General features: G+C 43.7%; 1 protein-coding gene across 2 annotated transcripts in view; it reads right to left on the reverse strand.

Moving 5' to 3' along the window:
* The window catches only part of LOC119296208 (sucrose synthase 4), a 31,873-nt gene that overhangs the window by 3,386 nt on the left and 5,396 nt on the right, over positions 1-23,091 (reverse strand). For both annotated transcript variants that reach the window (XM_037574606.1, XM_037574605.1), the window contains exon 8: positions 4,795-4,968. In XM_037574606.1, the coding sequence (XP_037430503.1) occupies positions 4,795-4,968 (174 nt within the window). The remainder of the gene's footprint in view (positions 1-4,794; positions 4,969-23,091) is intronic.

Here is a 23,091-nt window from a genome sequence, read left to right on the forward strand (position 1 = left end):
TGCTGGGGCAGGAGGCCCTGTCTCCTCCCTCTTCCCCGACGGTCAGGAGGACTGCCTCTCCCTCGCCGATGGCTCATCCGTCTGAGCCGGCGGCTGGGGTGGGAGGAGGGTGCGGGCAGGCGGCCCCCGTCATCCCCTCTTCGCTCCTACCCTTGGCCGGGGTCCCTAGTGTGGGGCACCCGTCTGAGGGGATCAGGAGCCCGCAGACGCCTTCTCTGGTAACCTCAGCAGACCCTTTGAGGGATTCAGTGCCAGGTTTTACTAGGGAGGAGGTTGTCGCGTTTGGCGGGATCCCGGACCCTATCTCCGAGGGAAGACGGATGAGTGCTTGCATCCTCGACATCCCTGAGGTGGATGATATGCAGCAGCGGTGCGCTATGAGGGCGGCCAAGCTTCAGGAGGCTGCTTTATCTTCTGGTATGTCCATCAACTTATCTAATTCCTTATTGCATTTTTCTAATGAGGACATTATAAATAATGCAAACCAATTAGGAGTTTCACTAGGTGCTACGGATAGTGAGATTACCAATTCGGTGAATGATCTATTAGATTTGGAGGCGGAACGTGCCTTAGAGACTATTCGTAATCTTGCAGCAGTTAAACCAATGAATGATGATGAGATTGATGCGTTAGGGGTTAGAGTGCTCGATAATCTGTGTGCGGATCTAGCACCCCCCAATCATGACTCTGAGGAAGATGATGTACCCCTAGAGAATGATGCTAGTAATATTTGTGAACCCGGTTATGAGGACCGGGCGACAGAGCTTAGTAAACCTAAGCGTAAGTGGAAACGGAAGATCTATCCCGATTCCGCAGTTCGTAGGAGTGCTAGGATTCGAACCACTAAAAAATTCATGATGAATTATGAGAGGAATTTTTTGGAATAGCAGAGGTCTGAAGGACTTGGCTAAAAGAAGATTCCTAGCTGAGGCAGCTTTAGAGCAGAGGTTAGATTGTGTTGCTCTATCGGAGACGGGTAGAGATAACTTTGCGCCCCAGTTTCTCTCTTCTCTTGTGGGTGGTATTGATTTCTATTGGCATTGCCTCCCTCCGCGAGGAAGATCGGGTGGTATCTTACTAGGTGTGAGATGCGATTCGCTTGAAGTCCGAAGTGTAATGATGGGCGACTTCGCGGTGAAGTTTCAGTCGGGTCTAGGATAGATGGTTTTAACTGGGCTCTGGTGGCGGTTTATGGTGCCGCACAGCCCGAGCTTAAAGCGGAGTTTCTGGCGGACCTTGTTCGAATCTGTGGGTCAGAACAGCTTCCAATTTTAGTTGGAGGTGATTTCGATATCATCAGGAGGAGAGAGGAGAAGAACAATGATAACTTTGACGGCAGATGGTCGTTTATGTTCAACACCATTATTGAAAGCTTGGATCTGAGAGAGATAGAGCTTTCTGGTAGAAAGTTCACCTGGGCTAATGCTCTGCCAAACCCAACCTATGAAAAACTTGATCGAGTTCTTGCGAGCGTGGAGTGGGAACAAAAGTTCCCTCTGGTTACGGTGCAAGCTCTTTCGAGGGGAATATCTGATCACACCCCATTGTTCGTGGACTCAAGGGAGCCGAACCACGTGGGTAACAAGAACACCTTCTCCTTCGAGATGTCATGGTTTGAACGTGAGGGGTTCTTGGACTTAATTGCCAGGGAATGGGATAGAGGTGTAGGAGGTAAGACTGCGATAGAGCGTTGGCAGAATAAGATTAGGCATTTGAGAAGTTCCTTACGGGGTTGGGCTAAGCACCTCAGTGGTGTGTATAAGATTGAAAAGGATAGACTCCTTACTCTTATACAGGCCCTGGACATACAGGCCGAATCCACTATTTTATCGCCAGCTGCGCTTCAGGTTAAAAATGAGGCGGAGAAGAGGTTGAAAGAACTGCTCCGCGAAGAAGAATTGAAGTGGGCTTTGCGTGCTAAAGTCCGCAAAGTGGTCCAAGGGGACGCGAATACTCAGTTCTTCCATTTGATTGCTAATGGCAAGCACAGAAAGAAGCGTATCTTTCAGCTTGAGCAAGACGAGGGCACTATTTTAGGTCAGGATAACCTAAAATCATATATTACCGACTATTATAAGCAGTTATTTGGACCTCCGGAGGATAATTGTGTGTCCCTCGATGAGTCCAGGACTGAGGATGTACCTCAGCTATCGGCTGCCGATAATGATATTCTGGTTGCCCCGTTCTCGGAGAAGGAGGTGTTTGATGCTATTGCACAGATGAAAAACAATAAGGCTCCCGGACCGGATGGATTCCCGGCAGAGTTCTATAGAAAGTGCTGGCACATTATTAAGGGGGATTTACTACCTATGTTCCATGATCTGTTCTCTGGACAGCTTCAATTATTTCACTTGAATTTTGGGACTATCACACTGCTTCCCAAGAAGACGGATGCGGTGAGAATTGAGCAATTCAGGCCGATCTGTCTCCTTAATGTTAGTTTCAAAATTTTCACCAAGGTCGGGACTAACAGACTCACACAGATTGCGCATTCTATGGTGCAACAGTCCCAAACTGCTTTCATGCTGGACAGAAATATCCTTGAAGGGGTGGTCGTCCCGCATGAAACACTCCATGAAATCCATTCCAAAAAATTAGATGGAGTAATTTTTAAGGTGGATTTCGAGAAAGCGTATGATAAGGTCAAATGGCCATTCCTCCAACAGTCATTGCGTATGAAAGGTTTTGATAAAGCCTGGCGCCGACAGGTTGAATCATTTACGCAAAAAGGTAGTGTGGGAATTAAAGTTAATGATGACATAGGTCATTACTTCCAGACACATAAAGGCCTAAGACAAGGAGATCCGATGTCCCCTATCTTGTTTAACATTGTGGTGGATATGTTAGCAATTTTGATAGGAAGGGCTAAGGAAAATGGTCAAGTAGGTGGATTGGTACCTCATCTTATTGATGGAGGTGTATCCATCCTTCAGTACGCTGATGATACAATCATCTTTATGGAGCATGACTTGGCCATGAAGCTTGTGTTATGCCTATTTGAACAATTGACCGGGTTAAAGATTAACTTTCATAAGAGCCAGCTGTTCTGTTTTGGTAGGGCCAAAGATGAACAGGATGCTTATAGGCAATTGTTTGGGTGTGAGTTGGGAGAGTTACCCTTCTCTTACTTGGGGATTCCAATCCACCATCGTAGGCTGACAAACAGAGAATGGAAGTGCATCGAGGACCGATTTGAGAAGAAAATGAGTTGCTGGAAGGGTAAGCTCATGTCATACGGAGGCCGATTAATCCTGATTAATTCGGTGCTCACGAGTATGCCAATGTTTCTCCTATCGTTCTTTGAGGTCCCAGTTGGTGTTAGGAAGAGACTGGACTTCTATCGATCATGTTTTTTTTGGCAGGGTGATGAGCTTAAAAGAAAATATCGGCTTACTAAATGGGATATCATCTGTAGACCGAAAGACCAAGGGGGTCTAGGTATTGAGAATCTAGAAGTTAAGAATAAATGCCTTCTTAGCAAGTGGCTGTGGAAGCTCTCATCGGAGAATGATGCTATGTGGGCTCAAATCCTTCGCAGCAAGTACCTCCAGACAAAAACTTTGTCCCAGGTTACAGTCAGGCCGACCGATTCGCCCTTCTGGAAAGGCCTGATGGAAGTCAAACATGCCTTGTTTAATAGCACGAAGTTTGTTATTGGAAACGGCACGAGTACACGTTTCTGGGAGGATACTTGGCTCGGCGAGACACCTTTGGCCATCCAATACCCGTCTTTGTACCGCATTGTTCAACGACGTGAGGTGTTCGTCGCATCGGTCTTTCAGTCTACCACCCTTAATATTCAGTTCCGACGAACGCTAGCGGGCAATCGTTGGGAAGAATGGCTCCGTCTAGTTAGGAGACTGATGGAAGTCCAGCTTTCACAACAACCCGATGAATTACGCTGGAAATTGACTAAGTCTGGAGTATTCACGGTTAAATCAATGTATATTGATGTTATTAATTCGAACTCCATTCCTACGTACAAGCATGTTTGGGATGTCAAAGTTCCTTTGAAAATAAAAGTGTTTATGTGGTTTGTCCATAAACAAGTTGTTTTAACTAAGGACAACTTGATAAAGCGTAATTGGACAGGACCTACTAGGTGTAGTTTCTGCGATCAGGATGAGACTATCAAACACCTCTTTTTTGATTGCCCGTTGGCCAAGGTACTTTGGCAGACGGTCCACATTGCTTTTAATATCAATCCACCGAATTCTGTTAATGCGTTATTTGGGACATGGCTTAATGGGATTGAGCCTGACTTAGCGAGACATATTCGGGTTGGAGTTTGTGCTTTGCTGTGGACTATCTGGACTTGCAGAAATGATTTGGTTTTTAACAGAATATCATGTATACATTTTTTGCAGGTCAAATTCCGAACTACGGCACTGATCCGTTCGTGGTCGCTACTCACCCAGACGGAGGCCAGGGAGCATTTGGTTACTGGGTCTTTCCGCTGGGAGATGGTAGCTCGGGATATCTTCAACCGGTTTGGATGGCGGTCATGTAATAGGATATGCATTTAGTATCCCTATCTAGTTTTAGCCGCCGGTTGTGGCGTCTTTTCTTGGCTAGTTGGTGTTTCTAGCCCTTTTTGGCTCTGTGTGAGCTTTCTGTGCTTTTTTTTTATTACTTTTGGAGACCTTTGGAACCATGTTGGCACTACTTTATTTGGTTAATAAGATGGCCGTATGCATTTTTCTGATGCAGAGGCCGGGGAATCTCCCCTATTCCAAAAAAAAAAATGGCCATCTCAGGAATCGCTACAAGGGGAGAAGCATCACTGATACTTACCTCAGCAAATTTCTCCGGATAGGGCCACACGTCAAATCTTGAAATCCATTTCCTGAGTACTCCATTTTCATTTCTGAAGGGAACACGCAATATGAAAGTGTGCTGTGTTCCACTTATTCTCTCAAGCCGCTGATTACATGATGTCCCTTTTGAATCTGGTATTAGTCGAGTAACCTAAACCACATAACAGAAACAAATGATTAGCAGTGCTTCTCTGTCTGCAAGAGTCAGTAGAAAGTACTTCCAAACTATACCAAATCTATATACCACATAACAGAAACACATGCTGATTTTTATCAAACGTTCTGAGAGGTAATTAACAGTGATCTGATGGCTTTATTCGCTGTGGACACTGCCTCTGTTTCAGCTGGATCATTACCCTCTTGCCGAAGAAACAAGATGAAGTACAAATTCAGTAACGTCACCCTATTTTCCTCTTAAATGCCAGTTTACAATATTCACCAAAGTGGACACTAATGGCTTCATTGCCATAGTCCATAATGTAATACGACCAACCCACACGATGATCCTGCCAGGCCGACACATCCAAGAGGGACTGGTGACCTTGCATGAAACCATTCATGAGGTTCATCAAAAAGGGGTATTCTTGAAGGTGGATTTTGGGAAGGCATATCATAGTCAAATGGCCTTTTCTTGAACAGACCTTCTGCATGAAGGATTCCACACCTGAGTGGCGTGGATGAATTGCTCAGTTCATTCACGGTGGAGTGTTGGTATTGAAGTCAATGGCAACATTGACCATTAGCCCCAGAGAGGACAGGGTATGAGGCAAGGTGATCCTATGTCTGATTTTTTTAATACTGCCGCTGATATCTTGCCTTCCTCATAGCACTGGCTAAGGAGGACACGGTCAGGTTGGCAGCCTCATCCCAAACTTGGTAGATAGTGGGGTGTCCATGTTTGGGTATATGGACCATACTACCGGCGACCGAGCTATGTACGACGCTGGGGGCTGTGGGGCCCCTAGCCTTGGACCAAAGTGTGAAATTTTTTTTGAGGGGAGGGCTCAGATGAGATCTTTTTGGCATTTTGCAACCCCACGAATTTTCTACCTAACTCTGGCTATCTTCATGGAACATGATATGGAAAAATTAAGATCAATATGAAAGTCAGTGAACCTGTGAACAATTTTTTTTTTTTTTTTTGCTTTGGTCAAGCCAAAGAAGTCAAGGATCAATATAAACAATTGTTTGGTTGTGAAGCAGGGTCCTTCTTCTTCCAATATCTTGGCATACCCATTCATTATCACAAGCTCTTGAATAAGGAATGGAACTGAGTTTAGGATCGATTAGCAAAAAAACAGTTGTTGGAAAGGCAAGCTTCTATCCTACATTGGACGACTTCTTCAAGTCAATATTGTATTCACAAGTTTACCAATTGCTTATGGAACCTCTACTGAGTTGCCCAATTGAGTGCAGAGAAGAATGGGTTATTGCAAATCCATATTCTTCTCGCGAAGTGATGAGCATAAACAGATGTATCTGTTGCCAAGTGGAGTTTTAATCTTAGTCCTCCCGGGTTCTTCTTGGGGCAACTCCGAAGGCGGGAATGTATCTGGTGCACCGGCGCTTGTGGTGCAACTGGTGCACTGGACGCCGTAGCGCATTTTAAAATGCTTCAAAAAAATCTAAAGCATTGAAACAACATCAATGTATGTTGTCGAAAAAATTCATATCAAAATTCGAAATATTGCACGAGATATAAAAATGAAAATTTTGACATCAATGTGATAATGAGCCAAATCTAAAGCCCAACTGATGTTATGTACTATAAAGTGTTGAATTTGTTATTTTTGTATCTCAAGCAATGTTTTGAATTCTGATTTTAAATTTAACGACAACATACACCGATGTTATGTGAATGTGCTAATTTTTTTCAAAAAAAATCAAACATTTGTAAATGCGCTACGGGCATCCGTAGCACCACAAGCACCGGTGCGCCAGATGCATTCCCCACCGGAGGCTCCCCCAGTTGCCGCCACCACCAGATCCGTCGCCGTCGTACAAAAGCAGACGGCGGCAGAGGGGCGATCTCCCCTTCCTCCATCCTCCCTGCCCGACATTCCATGGCTTTCCGCTCCCTCGTCACCACGTCTCTCCTCGAGGTGGCCTTAGCGAAGGCGGCGGACGCTTTGTGTCATGGCGTCGGGCCTCTGGCCAACTCGATCCTGAAGCCCATCCTCGGGGTCATCTGCTGGTGAGGGTTGGGGCTTGAGGTTGCTCCCTCTTGCGCCGGTGACTGGCTGAGTCCGAGCAGATCTGGCAGAAGTCGGTCGAGCTTGGCCCAAGGTGGTCCGAGGGGCAGCTGCGATGCCATGGCCACTGTGGTCAGGCAGGGCTGTGGAAGCCATGCCATGGACTGACAATGTACAGCTGGGTGTGCGATGATCCACAAGTTCTGCGCCGGAGGCCGTGATCCCATAATCTACAGGTTTGTGGGCGGCAGCCATCTGCATCCCCACGAGGCGGTCCTCCGCTAGGACACACGGATGGCACCGTGGTTCTGCGCGCTGCTGGCGTGGACGACACAACAAAAGCTGGTGTATGGTGGTGTTTGATGCAGATTTGCCACGGCCTGCCACTTGTAAGAACGGTCAGCCAGAGCGTCGTGAATTAGGATTTTGGCTTTGTCATTGACCTTCCTCCTCTGCTGGGATCATGGAAAGTGGAGGCAACGAACACATTATGACTTCGATTTGGTGGTGCTTCTCGAGAGACTCCAGGATGAAAACCCTAGTGCGTTGTACCTCATGATGATGGTGTTTTTGCGCTGTACCTTGCTGAATGCATTGCTTGGAGTTTGCTCGGACTTGACTTTAGGGTGAAAATTCACACTCTTGCCATCGGTGGCTAGATCCGGCAACAATGGGCGACGGCAGCGGTTATGCATCATTTCCTTTTGGGAGGCGTTGCTTTGTGTTGTCATGAGATAGTTGGTACCGATGGTGATTGCCGTATTGTGTCGATCGCTCCGGGTTTTTTTCTTCCGCCTACTCATAGCTTGGCTTTGCTATTTGTAGGCATGATACTTTGTTGGTGTGTGTGTGTGTGTGTGTGTGTGTGCACACGTGCGTCGGTGTTGGTTCTCATGTAGATACCGGCCGTGTGCTCATTGTGTTTTGTATTCCCTTGATGCTATATTATAAGTCAACAAAAACATCCTTTTTGTCAACAAAAAAAAGTGGTGTATTATTGTAGACCAATACCAAGGGGTTGGTGGAATGGTGGTAGAGGACCAAGGGGAAAACAAGTGCTTGCTAAACAAATGGTTCTTCAACTTATTAAATGTTGATGGGGTGTGGCAAGAGTTACTGCACAACAAAATCAAGTACTCCGAAACGCTTTTACAACATGCCATGAACCTACGGGCTCTTTTTTCTTGAAAGGCCATATGATGGTTAAAGAGTTCCTCAACATGGGTAGTGGCACCACCATACCAACACTTGGTTTTGTGAAGTCTCTTACTACGGGATAGCCCTCTCAGTGAGAAATATCCAATTATGTACAAATTTGTTCAAAGAAAACATGTTTCGGTTGCCGATGTCATGGCCTTAGTGCCGTTAAATGTTTGTTCTGGGTGGACAGTAACTGGTGGCATTCCTGGCCCCATCTAGTTCAGCGTTTAATGTTCATCAATTTAATGATGGAGTCAAATGTTCTCCGATAGAAGATACATGCCTCCTAGTCTTTTGGGGCCAAATCTACGTGCCGATATGGTAAATGAGAAACATCACTTGTAGAAAAGTTACTACTCCCTCCGTTCCAAAATAAGTGTCTCAACTTTATACTAACTTCTACAAAGTTGAGACACTTATTTTGGGACGGAGGGAGTATAAGAGAACTCATTGTTCCCCTAAAAATCAAGATACTGTTTTGGTACGCATGCAGAGGTGTCATTTTAACAAAGGACAACCTAGTAAAATGCAATTGGAACGGCAGCATGAAGTTTTGCTACTGCATTTAGGGTCTTACAATTCAGCACTTATTATTCCTCAAATGTTGTTCTGCATGACTTCTGTGGATAACGGTGTTTCTGCCTTTTAATCACCCCCGCCTACTAGTATTCCTGAACATGTTTGGGAATTGGTTACGTGAGGCTATTAGACAACTTAAAGCTCAAATTCAGTTAAAGTGCGTGTTTTATGTTTGGCAATATGGAATTTTCGTACTCCCTCCGTCCGGAAATACTTGTCATCAAAATGAATAAAAGGGAACGTATCTAGATGTATTTTAGTTCTAGATACATTCCTTTTTGTCCATTTTAATGACAAGTATTTTCGGATGGAGGGAGTATTTGTTTTTTAAAAAAGAAACAAGTTTCTGATTTCCTTCAGGTTATTCATATGGCTACTCATCAGATCCGTACGTGGTGCTCACTTCAGCGTGGGAAAGCGCAGACTTCTCTGGAGTCCGGGTGCAGCCACTAAGATTGATGAGAACATCAATACCATTGTTACACCCACAGCCCCTACTGCTGCATATACGGGACCAATTACTAGAGCTCGCGCACGCCAATTAAATTATCAGGTACTTTCGTTTCTTGGTAATGATTCTAATGTTCATGAGAATATGATGCTGCCTAAATTGGATACATTTGTTTTGCTTACAAATGAAGGGCCTAGCTTGGAGAAGGATGTGTTGGGTTTCGTAGTAATTTCAAAAAAATTTCTACGCACACGCAAGATCATGTGATGCATATAGCAACGAGAGGGGAGTGTATCTTCATACCCTTGAAGATTGCTAAGCGGAAGCGTTTATCAACGCGGTTGATGTAGTCGTATGTCTTCACGGCCCGACCGATCAAGCACCGAAACTACGGCACCTCCGAGTTCTAGCACACGTTCAGCTCGATGACGTCCCTCGAACTCCAATCCAGCCGAGTGTCGAGGGAGAGTTCCGTCAGCACGACGGCGTGGTGACGATCTTGATGTTCTACCGTCGCAGGGCTTCGCCTAAGCACCGCTACGATATTATCGAGGTGGACTATGATGGAGGGGGGCACCGCACACGGCTAAGAGATCCAAGGGATCTGTTGTGTCTTTGGTGCTAGCCCTGCCCCTCTATTTATATGTTGAGCCCCGGGGTCGAAACTTGGAGCAAAAGCCTCCTCAAAGTCGGTTTTTCCCGAAAGGCAAGAGTCCCACTCGGACTCCAGGACCAAACGCCACAATCCTTGGCGTCTGGCCCAGACGCCATGGGCCTCGGCGTCTGGCCCAGGGCCAGACGCCAGGGTCTCCGGCGTTTGGCCCCCTGGCCTCCGCAAAACTCCTTTTGCACCGATCTAAAGCCTCATGGGCTTGACCCCTTGGCCTAACCATATCATCCAATATATGAATCTTTACGTCTCGACCATTTCGAGACTCCTCGTCATGTCCCCAATCTCATCCGGGACTCCGAACTCCTTCGGTACATCAAAACATGTAAACTCATAATATAACTGTCATCGTAACCTTAAGCGTGCGGACCCTACGGGTTCGAGAACAATGTAGACATGACCGAGACACGTCTCCGGTCAATAACCAATAGCGGGACCTGGATGCCCATATTGGCTCCTACATATTCTACGAAGATCTTTATCGGTCAGACCTCATAACAACATACGTTGTTCCCTTTGTCATCGGTATGTTACTTGCCCGAGATTCGATCGTCGGTATCCAATACCTAGTTCAATCTCGTTACTGGCAAGTCTCTTTACTCGTTCCGTAATACATCATCTCACAACTAACATATTAGTTGCAGTGCTTGCAAGGCTTATGTGATGTGCATTACCGAGAGGGCCCAGAGATACCTCTCCGACAATTGGAGTGACAAATCCTAATCTCGAAATACGCTAACCCAACATCTACTTTTGGAGACACCTGTAATGCTCCTTTATAATCACCCAGTTACGTTGTGACGTTTGGTAGCACCCAAGGTGTTCCTCCGGCAAACGGGAGTTGCATAATCTCATAGTTATAGGAACATGTATAAGTCATGAAGAAAGCAATAGCAACATACTAAACGATCAGGTGCTAAGCTAATGGAATGGGTCATGTCAATCAGATCATTCAACTAATGATGTGACCTCGTTACTCAAATAACAACTCTTTTGTCTATGGTTAGGAAACATAACCATCTTTGATTAACGAGCTAGTCAAGCAGAGGCATACTAGTGACACTCTGTTTGTCTATGTATTCACACATGTATTATGTTTCCGGTTAATACAATTCTAGCATGAATAATAAACATTTATCATGATATAAGGAAATAAATAATAACTTTATTATTGCCTCTAGGGCATATTTCCTTCAGTCTCCCACTTGCACTAGAGTCAATAATCTAGTTCACATCGCCATGTGATTTAACAGCAATAGTTCACATCACCATGTGATTAACACCCATAGTTCACATCGCTATGTGACCAACACCCAAAGGGTTTACTAGATTCAGTAATCTAGTTCACATCGCTATGTGATTAACACCCAAGGAGTACTAAGGTGTGATCATGTTTTGCTTGTGAGAGAATCTTAGTCAACGGGTCTGCCACATTCAGATCCTCATGTATTTTGCAAATTTCTATGTCAACAATGCTCTGCATGGAGCTACTCTAGCTAATTGCTCCCACTTTCAATATGTATCCAGATTGAGACTTAGAGTCATCTGGATCAGTGTAAAAGTTTGCACTGATGTAACTTTTACAACAAACTCTTTTATCACCTCCATAATCGAGAAACATCTCCTTAGTCCTTACTAAGGATATTCTTGACCAATGTCCAGTGATCTACTCCTAGATCACTATTGTACTCCCTTGCCAGATACAGAGCAAGATATACAATAGGTCTGGTACATAGCATAGCATACTTTATAGAACCTATGACTGAGGCATAGGGAATGACTTTTCATTCTCTTCCTATTTTCTGCTGTGGTCGGGATTTGAGTCTTACTCAATTTCATACCTTTGCAACACAGGCAAGAACTCTTTCTTTAACTGTTCCATTTTGAACTATTTCAAAATCTTGCCAAGGTATGTACTCATTGAAAATCTTATCAAGCGTCTTGATCTATCTCAATAGATCTTGATGCTCAATATATAAGTAGCTTTTACTGAGGTCTTTTCTTTTTAAAGAACTCCTTTAAAACACTCCTTTATGCTTTGCAGAAAAATTCTACATCATTTCTGATCAACAATATGTCACTCACATATACTAATCAGAAAGGCTGTAGTGCTCCCACTCACTTTATTGTAAATACAGGCTTCATCGTAAGTCCATATAAAACTATATGCTTTGATCAACTTATCAAAGAGTATATTCCAACTCCGAGATGCTTGCACCAGTCCATAGATGGATCGCTGGAGCTTGCACATTTTGTTAGCACCTTTAGGATTGACAAAACCTTCTGGTTGCATCATATACAACTCTTCTTTAATAAATCCATTAAGGAATGCAGTTTTGACATCCATTTGCCAGATTTCATAAAATGTGGCAATTGCTAACATGATTCAGATAGACTTAAGCATCGATACGAGTGAGAAAACCTCATCGTATTCAACACCTTGAACTTGTTGAAAAACTTTCGCAACAAGTCGAGCTTGGTAGATAGTAACACTACTATCAGTGTCCGTCTTCCTCTTGAAGATCCATTTATTTAACATGGCTTTGCTGATCATCGAGCAAGTCAATCAAAGTCCATACTTTGTTGTCATACATGGATCATATCTCAGATTTTATGGCCTCAAGCCATCTCGCGGAACCTGGGCTCATCATCGCTTCCTCATAGTTCGTAGGTTCATCATGGTCTAGTAACATGACTTCCAGAACATGATTACTACACCACTCTGATGCGGATCTTACTCTGGTTGATCTACGAGGTTCAGTAGTATCTTGTTCTGAAGTTTCATGATCATCATCATTGGCTTCCTCACTAACTGGTGTAGGAATCACTGGAACTGATTTCCGTGATGAACTACTTTCCAATTCGGGAGAAGGTACTATTACCTCATCAAGTTCTACTTTCCTCCCACTCACTTCTTTCGAGAGAAACTCCTTCTCTAGAAATGATCCATTCTTAGCAACGAATGTCTTGCCTTCGGATCTGTGATAGAAGGTGTACCCAACAGTTTCCTTTGGGTATCATATGAAGACATATTTCTCCGATTTGGGTTCGAGCTTATCAGGTTGAAGCTTTTTCACATAAGCATCGCAGCCCCAAACTTTAAGAAACGACAACTTGGGTTTCTTGCTAAACCACAGTTCATATAGTGTCGTCTCAATGGATTTAGATGGTGCCCTTTTAACGTGAATGCAGCTGTCTCTAATGCATAACCCCAAAACGAAAATGGTAAATCGGTAAGAAACATCATAGGTTGCACCATATCCAATAAAGTACAATTATGACGTTCGGACACACCATTGTGGTGTTCCAGGTGGCATGAGTAGTGAAACTATTTCACATTGTTTTTTAACTGAAGGCCAAACTCGTAACTCAAATACTCTTCTCTACGATCAGATCGTAGAAACTTTATTTTCTTGTTATGATGATTTTTCACTTCACTCTGAAATTCTTTGAACTTTTCAAATGTTTCAGACTTGTGTTTCATTAAGTAGATATACTCATATCTGCTCAAATCATCTGTGAAGATCAGAAAATAATGATACTTGCCACGAGCATCAACACTCATTGGATTGCATACATCGGTATGTATTATTTCCAATAAGTCAGTAGCACGTTCCATTGTTCTAGAGAACGGAGTTTTAGTCATCTTGCCCAAAAGGCACGGTTCGCAAGCATCAAATGATTCATAACCAAGTGATTCCGAAAATCCATCTTTATGGAGTATCTTCATGCGCTTTACACTGATATGACCCAAACGGCAGTGCCACAAATAAGTTGCACTATCATTATTAACTTTGCATCTTTTGGTTTCAATATTATGAATATGTGTATCACTACGATCGAGATCCAATGAACCATTTTTCATTGGGTGTGTAACCATATAAGGTTTTATTCATGTAAACAGAACAACAGTTTATTCTCTTACTTAAATGAATAACCGTATTGCAATAAACATGATCAAATCATATTCATGCTCAACGCCAACACCAAATAACACTTATTTAGTTTCAACACTAATCCCGAAAGTATAGGGAGTGTGCGATGATGATCATATTAATCTTGGAACTACTTCCAACACTCATCGTCACTTCCCCTTCAACTAGTCTTTGTTTATTCTGCAACTCCCGTTTCGAGTTACTAATCTTAGCAACTGAACTAGTATCAAATACTTAGGGTTTGCTATAAACACTAGTAAAGTACACATCAATAACATGTATATCAAATATACTTATGTTCACTTTGCCATCCTTCTTATCCGCCAATCACTTGGGGTGATTCCGTTTCCGGTGACCAGTCCCTTTGCAGTAGAAGCACTTAGTCTCAGGCTTAGGACCAGACTTGGGCTTCTTTACTTGAGCAGCAACTTGCTTGCCGTTCTTCTTGAAGTTCCCCTTCTTCCCTTTGCCCTTTTCTTGAAACTAGTGGTCTTATCAACCATCAACACTTGATGTTTTTCTTGATTTCTTCCTTCATTGATTTCATCATCACGAAGAGCTTGGGAGTTGTTTCCATTATCCCTTGCATATTATAGTTCATCATGAAGTTCTACTAACTTGGTGATGGTGACTAGAGAATTCTGTCAATCACTATCTTATCTGGAAGATTAACTCCCACTTGATTCAAGCGATTGTAGTACCCAGACAATCTGAGCACATGCTCACTAGTTGAGCGATTCTCCTCCATCTTTTAGCTATAGAACTTGTTGGAGACTTCATATCTCACAACTCGGGTATTTGCTTGAAATATTAACTTCAACTCCTGGAACATCTCATATGGTCCATGACGTTCAAAACGTCTTTGAAGTCCCGATTCTAAGCCGTTAAGCATGGTGCACTTAAACTATCAAGTAGTCATCATATTGAGCTAGCTAAACGTTCATAACGTTTGCATCTGCTCCTGCAATAGGTCTGTCACCTAGCGGTGCATCAAGGACATAATTCTTCTGTGCAGCAATGAGGATAATCCTCAGATCACGGATCAAATCCGCATCATTGCTACTAACATCTTTCAACACAATTTTCTCTAGGAACATATCAAAATAAACACAGGGAAGCAACAACGCGAGCTATTGATCTATAATTTGCAAAATACTACCAGGACTAAGTTCATGATAAATTTAAGTTCAATTAATCATATTACTTAAGAACTCCCACTTAGACAGACATCCCTCTAATCCTCTAAGTGATCACGTGATCCAAATCAACTAAACCATGTCCGATCATCACGTGAGATGGAGTAGTTTCAATGGTGAACATCACTATGTTGATCATATCTACTATATGATTCACGCTCGACCTTTCGGTCTCCGTGTTCCGAGGCCATATCTGCATATGCTAGGCTCGTCAAGTTTAACCTGAGTATTCTGCGTGCGCAACTGTTTTGCACCCGTTGTATTTGAACGTAGAGCCTATCACACCCGATCATCACATGGTGTCTCAGCACGAAGAACTTTCGCAACGGTGCATACTCAGGGAGAACACTTCTTGATAATTTAGTGAGAGATCATCTTATAATGCTACCGTCAATCAAAGCAAGATAAGATGCATAAAAAGATAAACATCACATGCAATCAATATAAGTGATATGATATGGCCATCATCATCTTGTGCTTGTGATCTCCATCTCCAAAGCACCGTCATGATCACCATCGTCACCGGCGCGACACCTTGATCTCCATCGTAGCATCGTTGTCGTCTCGCCAATCTTATGCTTCCACGACTATCACTACCGTTTAGTAATAAAGTAAAGCATTACATCGCGATTGCATTGCATACAATAAAGCGACAACCATATGGCTCCTGCCAGTTGCCGATAACTCGGTTACAAAATATGATCATCTCATACAATAAAATTCAGCATCATGCTTTGACCATATCACATCACAACATGCCTTGCAAAAACAAGTTAGACGTCCTCTACTTTGTTGCTGCATGTTTTACGTGGCTGCTATGGGCTTAAGTAAGAACCAATCTCACCTACGCATCAAAACCACAACGATAGTTTGTCAAATAGACTCCGTTTTAACCTTCTCAAGGACCGGGCCTAGCCATACTCAGTTCAACTAAAGTTGGAGAGACAGTCGCCCGCAAGCCATCTATGTGCAAAGCACGTCGAGGGAACCGGTCTCGCGTAAGCGTACGCGTAAGGTTGGTCCGGGTCGTCTCGTCCAACAATACCGCCGAACCAAAGTATGACATGCTGGTAGGCAGTATGACTTGTATCGTCCACAACTCACTTGTGTTCTACTCGTGCATATAACATCAACATAAATAACCTAGGCTCGGATGCCACTGTTGGGTTTCGTAGTAATTTCAAAAATTTTCCTACGCACACGCAAGATCATGTGATGCATATAGCAACGAGAGGGGAGTGTATCTTCATACCCTTGAAGATTGCTAAGCGGAAGCGTTTATCAACGCGGTTGATGTAGTCGTACGTCTTCACGGCCCGACCGATCAAGCACCGAAACTACGGCACCTCCGAGTTCTAGCACACGTTCAGCTCGATGACGTCCCTCGAACTCTGATCCAGCCGAGTGTCGAGGGAGAGTTCCGTCAGCACGACGGCGTGGTGACGATCTTGATGTTCTACCGTCGCAGGGCTTCGCCTAAGCACCGCTACGATATTATCGAGGTGGACTATGGTGGAGGGGGGCACCGCACACGGCTAAGAGATCCAAGGGATCAATTGTTGTGTCTTTGGTGCTAGCCCTGCCCCTCTATTTATATGTTGAGCCCCGGGGTCGAAACTTGGAGCAAAAGCCTCCTCAAAGTCGGTTTTTCCCGAAAGGCAAGAGTCCCACTCGGACTCCAGGACCAAACGCCACAATCCTTGGCGTCTGGCCCAGACGCCATGGGCCTCGACGTCTGGCCCAGGGCCAGACGCCAGGGTCTCCGGCGTTTGGCCCCCTGGCCTCCGCAAAACTCCTTTTGGACCGATCTAAAGCCTCATGGGCTTGACCCCTTGGCTTAACCATATCATCCAATATATGAATCTTTACGTCTCGACCATTTCGAGACTCCTCGTCATGTCCCCAATCTCATCCGGGACTCCGAACTCCTTCGATACATCAAAACATGTAAACTCATAATATAACTGTCATCGTAACCTTAAGCGTGCGGACCCTACGGGTTCGAGAACAATGTAGACATGACCGAGACACGTCTCCGGTCAATAACCAATAGCGGGACCTGGATGCCCATATTGGCTCCTACATATTCTACGAAGATCTTTATCGGTCAGACCGCATAACAACATACGTTGTTCCCTTTGTCATCGGTATGTTACTTGCCCGAGATTCGATCGTCGGTATCCAATACCTAGTTCAATCTCGTTACTGGCAAGTCTCTTTACTCGTTCCGTAATACATCATCTCACAACTAACATATTAGTTGCAGTGCTTGCAAGGCTTATGTGATGTGCATTACCGAGAGGGCCCAGAGATACCTCTCCGACAATCGGAGTGACAAATCCTAATCTCGAAATACGCTAACCCAACATCTAATTTTGGAGACACCTATAATGCTCCTTTATAATCACCCAGTTACGTTGTGACGTTTGGTAGCACCCAAGGTGTTCCTCCGGCAAACGGGAGTTGCATAATCTCATAGTTATAGGAACATGTATAAGTCATGAAGAAAGCAATAGCAACATACTAAACGATCAGGTGCTAAGCTAATGGAATGGGTCATGTCAATCAGATCATTCAACTAATGATGCGACCTCGTTACTCAAATAACAACTCTTTTGTCTATGGTTAGGAAACATAACCATCTTTGATTAACGAGCTAGTCAAGTAGAGGCATACTAGTGACACTTTGTTTGTCTATGTATTCACACATGTATTATGTTTCCGGTTAATACAATTCTAGCATGAATAATAAACATTTATCATGATACAAGGAAATAAATAATAACTTTATTATTGCCTCTAGGGCATATTTCCTTCAGGATGAACATTGGAGAAAGAACAAGCATGGAGATGATGCCATGCGCAAGGGGAACAAGAACGGAGTTACAAGTGATGATTTCAGGACTTTGAAGCCACCATAATGGGTGCATGAAGACTTGGACGAAATATACAAGATGCCACTTCATAAATTTCGTCCCGAGGCTATTATAGGTGCTGCGTCACCTTTTTATTGGGCCAGGCCCATGTAATTTCGAAATACATAAGTATAGGCTATTTTTAGAGTCCGTATGTGTGGGGAAACAAGAGATAGGGTTGATTTCGGACCCCTCCACCAAGGGCCACGAAATTCCCCCTCTCTTCCTCCATATATACAGCCCTTAGGGCACCGTTTAGACTTTGGGTTTTGTTTAGATTAAAAGTTCGCCATAGCTGCAACTTCGCGTACTTCGTTTGTGTTCAACGACCAGATAAAGGCGTCACAGAACCCCACCTTGATCAATAAAGCTTTCATCTTATATTCGCAATATCCAGATTGCAATCTCAGTTTCTTGCTTGTTCTTCGTTTGCTCGCAGGAAACAGACCCTCGTGGTCAGGTTGATCGTGCTCCGGCGTGGTCAATAACCTCTCGGAGTTGGTTTAGCGATTGCTAAGGCGCGACGTCCTCGCACGTTCGTAGTCGGATCGTCAAAGTCGACTGCCACCAAAGCGATATCCATCATCTCATCGAAAGACGGGACACCTTTGCCTTTATCAAGTGGTATCAGATTTCCAGGTTGCTCGGTGAGATTTTACAGTTTTTCGTAGTTTAGATCGAGTCTGTTCTTCATACCTATAGTCCACGAAAAAGCCAAAAAAATTAGGGTTAGTTCATCCCATCCGAACCAATCTGAGCCTTGCATAATCTTTTCTGTATTTGCTTTGTTGAATTTGCGGTTGCATCGTCGTGTCCAGTTGCTGGTCTTAGCGTCTAGTCTTTTAGAGTTTCGAGTTCTGTTCACAGGTTGTCACGTCGCCGCTGCCATATATCACCACCGCATCATCATCGTCGCTGTTGCCATATACCACCACCACATATTCACCGCCAATCCGAATCCATATACGCCACCACATATCCGCCGCCATCACGCCAATCCGAGTTCACCTGCAACATATATCCGCCACCTGTCCGTGTTCCACCAGATTCATCTCCGCCACCAGTCCGAGTTCCACCAGATTCATCTCCGCCACCAGTTCTAGTCCGAATCCAGTAATTGTTGCATTGTTCTCGATTTCCAGATCACGCGATACTCCGAGTCGTGACAGAGAAGGACTCCCCAACTTCCGAGCCATCCGCAGAAGAAAAATAGTTCCAATTTCAAAAAAAAAACTAAGTCTGGAAAATTCTGGCTAGGCAGTTTTTAGACCATTTGTAGACTTTTTCGAAAAAAATTTGTTGCGGAGCAAAAAAAAAAAGAGGAAAAAAAGTGCAAAAAAAAAGAGAAAAAAAATTCAGAGTGTGCTCCTCCCTTGTTTACGTGCCGCGCCGTGATTTTGTTGGTGTTCTAGGCTCGCGTCTCTAGCACAGTCTAGCCTAGGACCAGCACAGTACCGTCGTTGAGCGTTTATTCAACTTTGCATCTCTGAATTGATTATTGTTGACCCTTTTTGCTACCATATTATAAGCCTTCCCAGCTCCACATACATCTACGTCGTGCGTTTGACTCTCCCTGGTAATCGCTCTATCCAAGCTTTGAGAGTTTTGACTACAACGGTTGCCGATCACCGCCTGTTGCTAGGTAAGAACAGGTAAGAATTTGAGTTTTGCTTGACGGATTTGTGACACCCACCACCACCACTTGTTCGTAGTCTGTAGGATCATATTTTTGTGTACTTCTATTGCTGCTAACCATGCCAGGATCACAAGCCGACGAGATTGACTGGGAGAATTTATCGAACAAGGAGCTTCATGATAAGTTTCAGCAAATGATGACTGAACAGGTGCAAGATGTGCTGAACAATTTTGAAGAGGCCATGGAGAAGATCACTGGCCTTGAGAAGACGTTCGAAACAAAGCTCGATAACAAGTTTAATGAATTGCTCGCGCGTCTTCCACCACCACCACCCGCTGCACCTAACGCACCTCTCCAACAACAACAACAACGACTACCTCCACGTCGCGAAACAGACCTCCGCCGAGCAAGCCATGTTCCTTTTGCGTTTGGCCAAACTGTTGGTGCTGCTGTTGATACTTCTGTGGCTCCTGCTGCCGATGCGGAGGAGGATGATTATGTGGGAGAATATGAGGATGAGGTTGATCAAAATCAGCACTACGTGCAGCCACCTGTACCACCACCAGCAGGTCGACCTCAGGTATATATTCGTAATGGTAGGCCTGCACCACCACCTCAGGTACAAGATGATGTCCATATTCCTAAACTGAAATTGAATATTCCACCATTTGAGGGTAGATATGTTCCTGATATATATCTTACTTGGGAGTTAGAAACTAAACAATGATTTACATGTTTACAATATCCTGAGGAGAGACGAGTTGCTGCTGCTGTTTGTGCTTTCACTAGTTTTGCATGTGTATGGTGGTCTGAACATTGTAGATTATATCCTATTCCAACTACTTGGGCTGCTTTGAAAACTGCTATGCGTACGCATTGGGTTCCACCATATTATCAACGTGAATTGCTTCAAAAATTGCAGCGTTTAAGACAAGGGAAAAATTCTGTAGAAGAATATTATCAGGAATTACAAACTGGCATGATTAGATGTGGTATTGTTGAGGAGAATGAAGCTATGCTTGCACGTTTTCTGGGTGGATTAAATAGAGATTCAGACCATTCTAGACTATAAGGAGTATACTAATATCACTCGTTTATTCCATCTTGCTTGTAAAGCTGAACGTGAAGTGCAGGATCGACAAGCATTGGGGCGAACTAACTTTTCTGCAGGCCGACCTTCATCATGGACACCACGTGCATCTTCTACTTCAACTGCATCAGCACCTCAGTCACGTGCCTCCTCCAGTCGTGATACAAGAAAACAGGCACAACCACCATTATCTGTCAAGAGCGCACCTGCTGGGCCTGCACAGAGTTCTTCTTCTTCCATGGCATCAACAGGGCACACAAGTGATATTATTTGTCGTCGTTGTAAGGGAGGAGGTCATTATGCGAGAGAATGCAAATCTCCGCGTGTGATGATTGCTACCGCGGATGGTGGATATGAGTCCGCTAGTGACTATGATGAGGAGACTTTGGCTCTTATTACACGTGAAGAACATGGTGGAGATGATTCTGATCATGAGACGCAATACATGGCTCCTGAAGACGCTGACAGGTATGAATGTTTAGTTGCTCAACGTGTTTTGAGTGTGCAGATCACACAAGCTGAGCAAAATTAGAGGCACAATTTGTTCCATACCAAGGGAGTTGTGAAGGAACGTTCTGTGCGCGTCATCATAGACGGAGGGAGCTGCAACAACTTGGCTAGCATGGAGATGGTGGAGAAGCTTTCTCTCACCACAAGACCACATCCACATCCTTACTACATTCAATGGTTCAACAACAGCGGCAAGGTTAAGGTAACACGTACTGTTCGTGTGCATTTTAGTATCTCTACATATGTTGATTATGTTGATTATGATGTGGTACCTATGCAAGCATATTCCTTATTACTTGGTAGACCATGGCAATTTGATAAAAATTCTGTACACCATGGTAGAAACAATCACTATACTCTTGTTCATAAGGATAAAAATATTACTTTGCTTCCTATGACTCCTGATTCCATTTTGAAAGATGATATTAATAGAGCTAATAAAGCAAAACAGGAGACGAATAAGAGTGAAAATCAGATTGTGGCAAAAGAATTTGAGCAACAAATGAAGCCTAATAATAAACCATCTAGTGTTGCTTCTGAAATTAAATTGAAAAGTGCATGTTTATTTGCCACCAAATCTGATATTGATGAGCTAGATTTCAGCAAATCTGTTTGCTATGCTTTTGTGTGCAAAGAGGCATTATTTTCATTCGAGGACGTGCCTTCCTCTTTGCCTCCTGCTGTCACTAACATTTTGCAGGAGTTCGCTGACGTATTTCCACAAGACGTGCCACCGGGATTACCGCCTATTCGAGGGATTAAGCATCAGATTGACTTAATTCCCGGTGCTTCACTGCCAAACCGTGCACCATACCGTACCAATCCAGAGGAGACGAAGGAGATTATGCGTCAAGTACAAGAGCTTCTCGACAAAGGTTATATACGCGAATCCCTTAGTCCTTGTGTTGTTCTTATTATTCTAGTGCCGAAAAAGGATGGTACATCACGTATGTGTGTTGATTGTAGAGGCATTAATAATATTACTATTCGTTATCGTCATCCTATTCCTAGGCTAGATGATATGCTTGATGAATTGAGTGGCTCTACAATATTCTCCAAAGTTGATTTGCGTAGTGGATACCATCAAATTCGTATGAAATTGGAAGATGAATGGAAAACAGCATTCAAAACTAAGTTTGGATTATATGAGTGGTTAGTCATGCCTTTTGGGTTAACTAATGCACCTAGTACTTTTATGGGATTAATGAACGAAGTTTTACGTGCTTTCATTGGACGATTTGTGGTAGTTTACTTTGATGACATATTGATTTATAGCAGATCTTTGGAAGAACATTTGGAACATTTACGTGCTGTTTTATTGCTCTACGTGATGCACGTTTGTTTGGTAACCTTGGGAAGTGCACCTTTTGCACCGACCGAGTATCTTTTCTTGGCTATGTTGTTACTCCACAGAGAATTGAAGTTGATAAAGCCAAGATTGAAGCTATTGAGAGTTGGCCGCAACCCAAAACGGTCACACAAGTGAGGAGTTTTCTTGGCCTCGCTGGATTCTATAGGCGTTTTGTGAGAGATTTCAGCACCATTGCTGCACCTCTCAATGAGCTTACAAAGAAAGATGTGCCTTTTCTTTGGGATACCGCACAGGAAGAAGCCTTCTCGGTATTGAAAGATAAGTTGACACATGCTCCTTTACTCCAACTTCCTGATTTTAATAAGACTTTTGAGCTTGAATGTGATGCTAGTGGAATTGGATTAGGCGGTGTGTTATTACAAGATGGCAAACCTGTTGCATACTTTTCTGAAAAATTGAGTGGGCCTAGTCTGAATTATTCTACTTATGATAAAGAATTATATGCTCTTGTTCGGACTTTAGAAACATGGCAACATTATTTATGGCCCAAAGAATTTGTTATACATTCTGATCATGAATCTTTGAAAC

This window comes from Triticum dicoccoides, chromosome 4B, assembly GCF_002162155.2.
Source record: "Triticum dicoccoides isolate Atlit2015 ecotype Zavitan chromosome 4B, WEW_v2.0, whole genome shotgun sequence".
Classification (NCBI taxonomy): Eukaryota; Viridiplantae; Streptophyta; class Magnoliopsida; order Poales; family Poaceae; genus Triticum; species Triticum dicoccoides.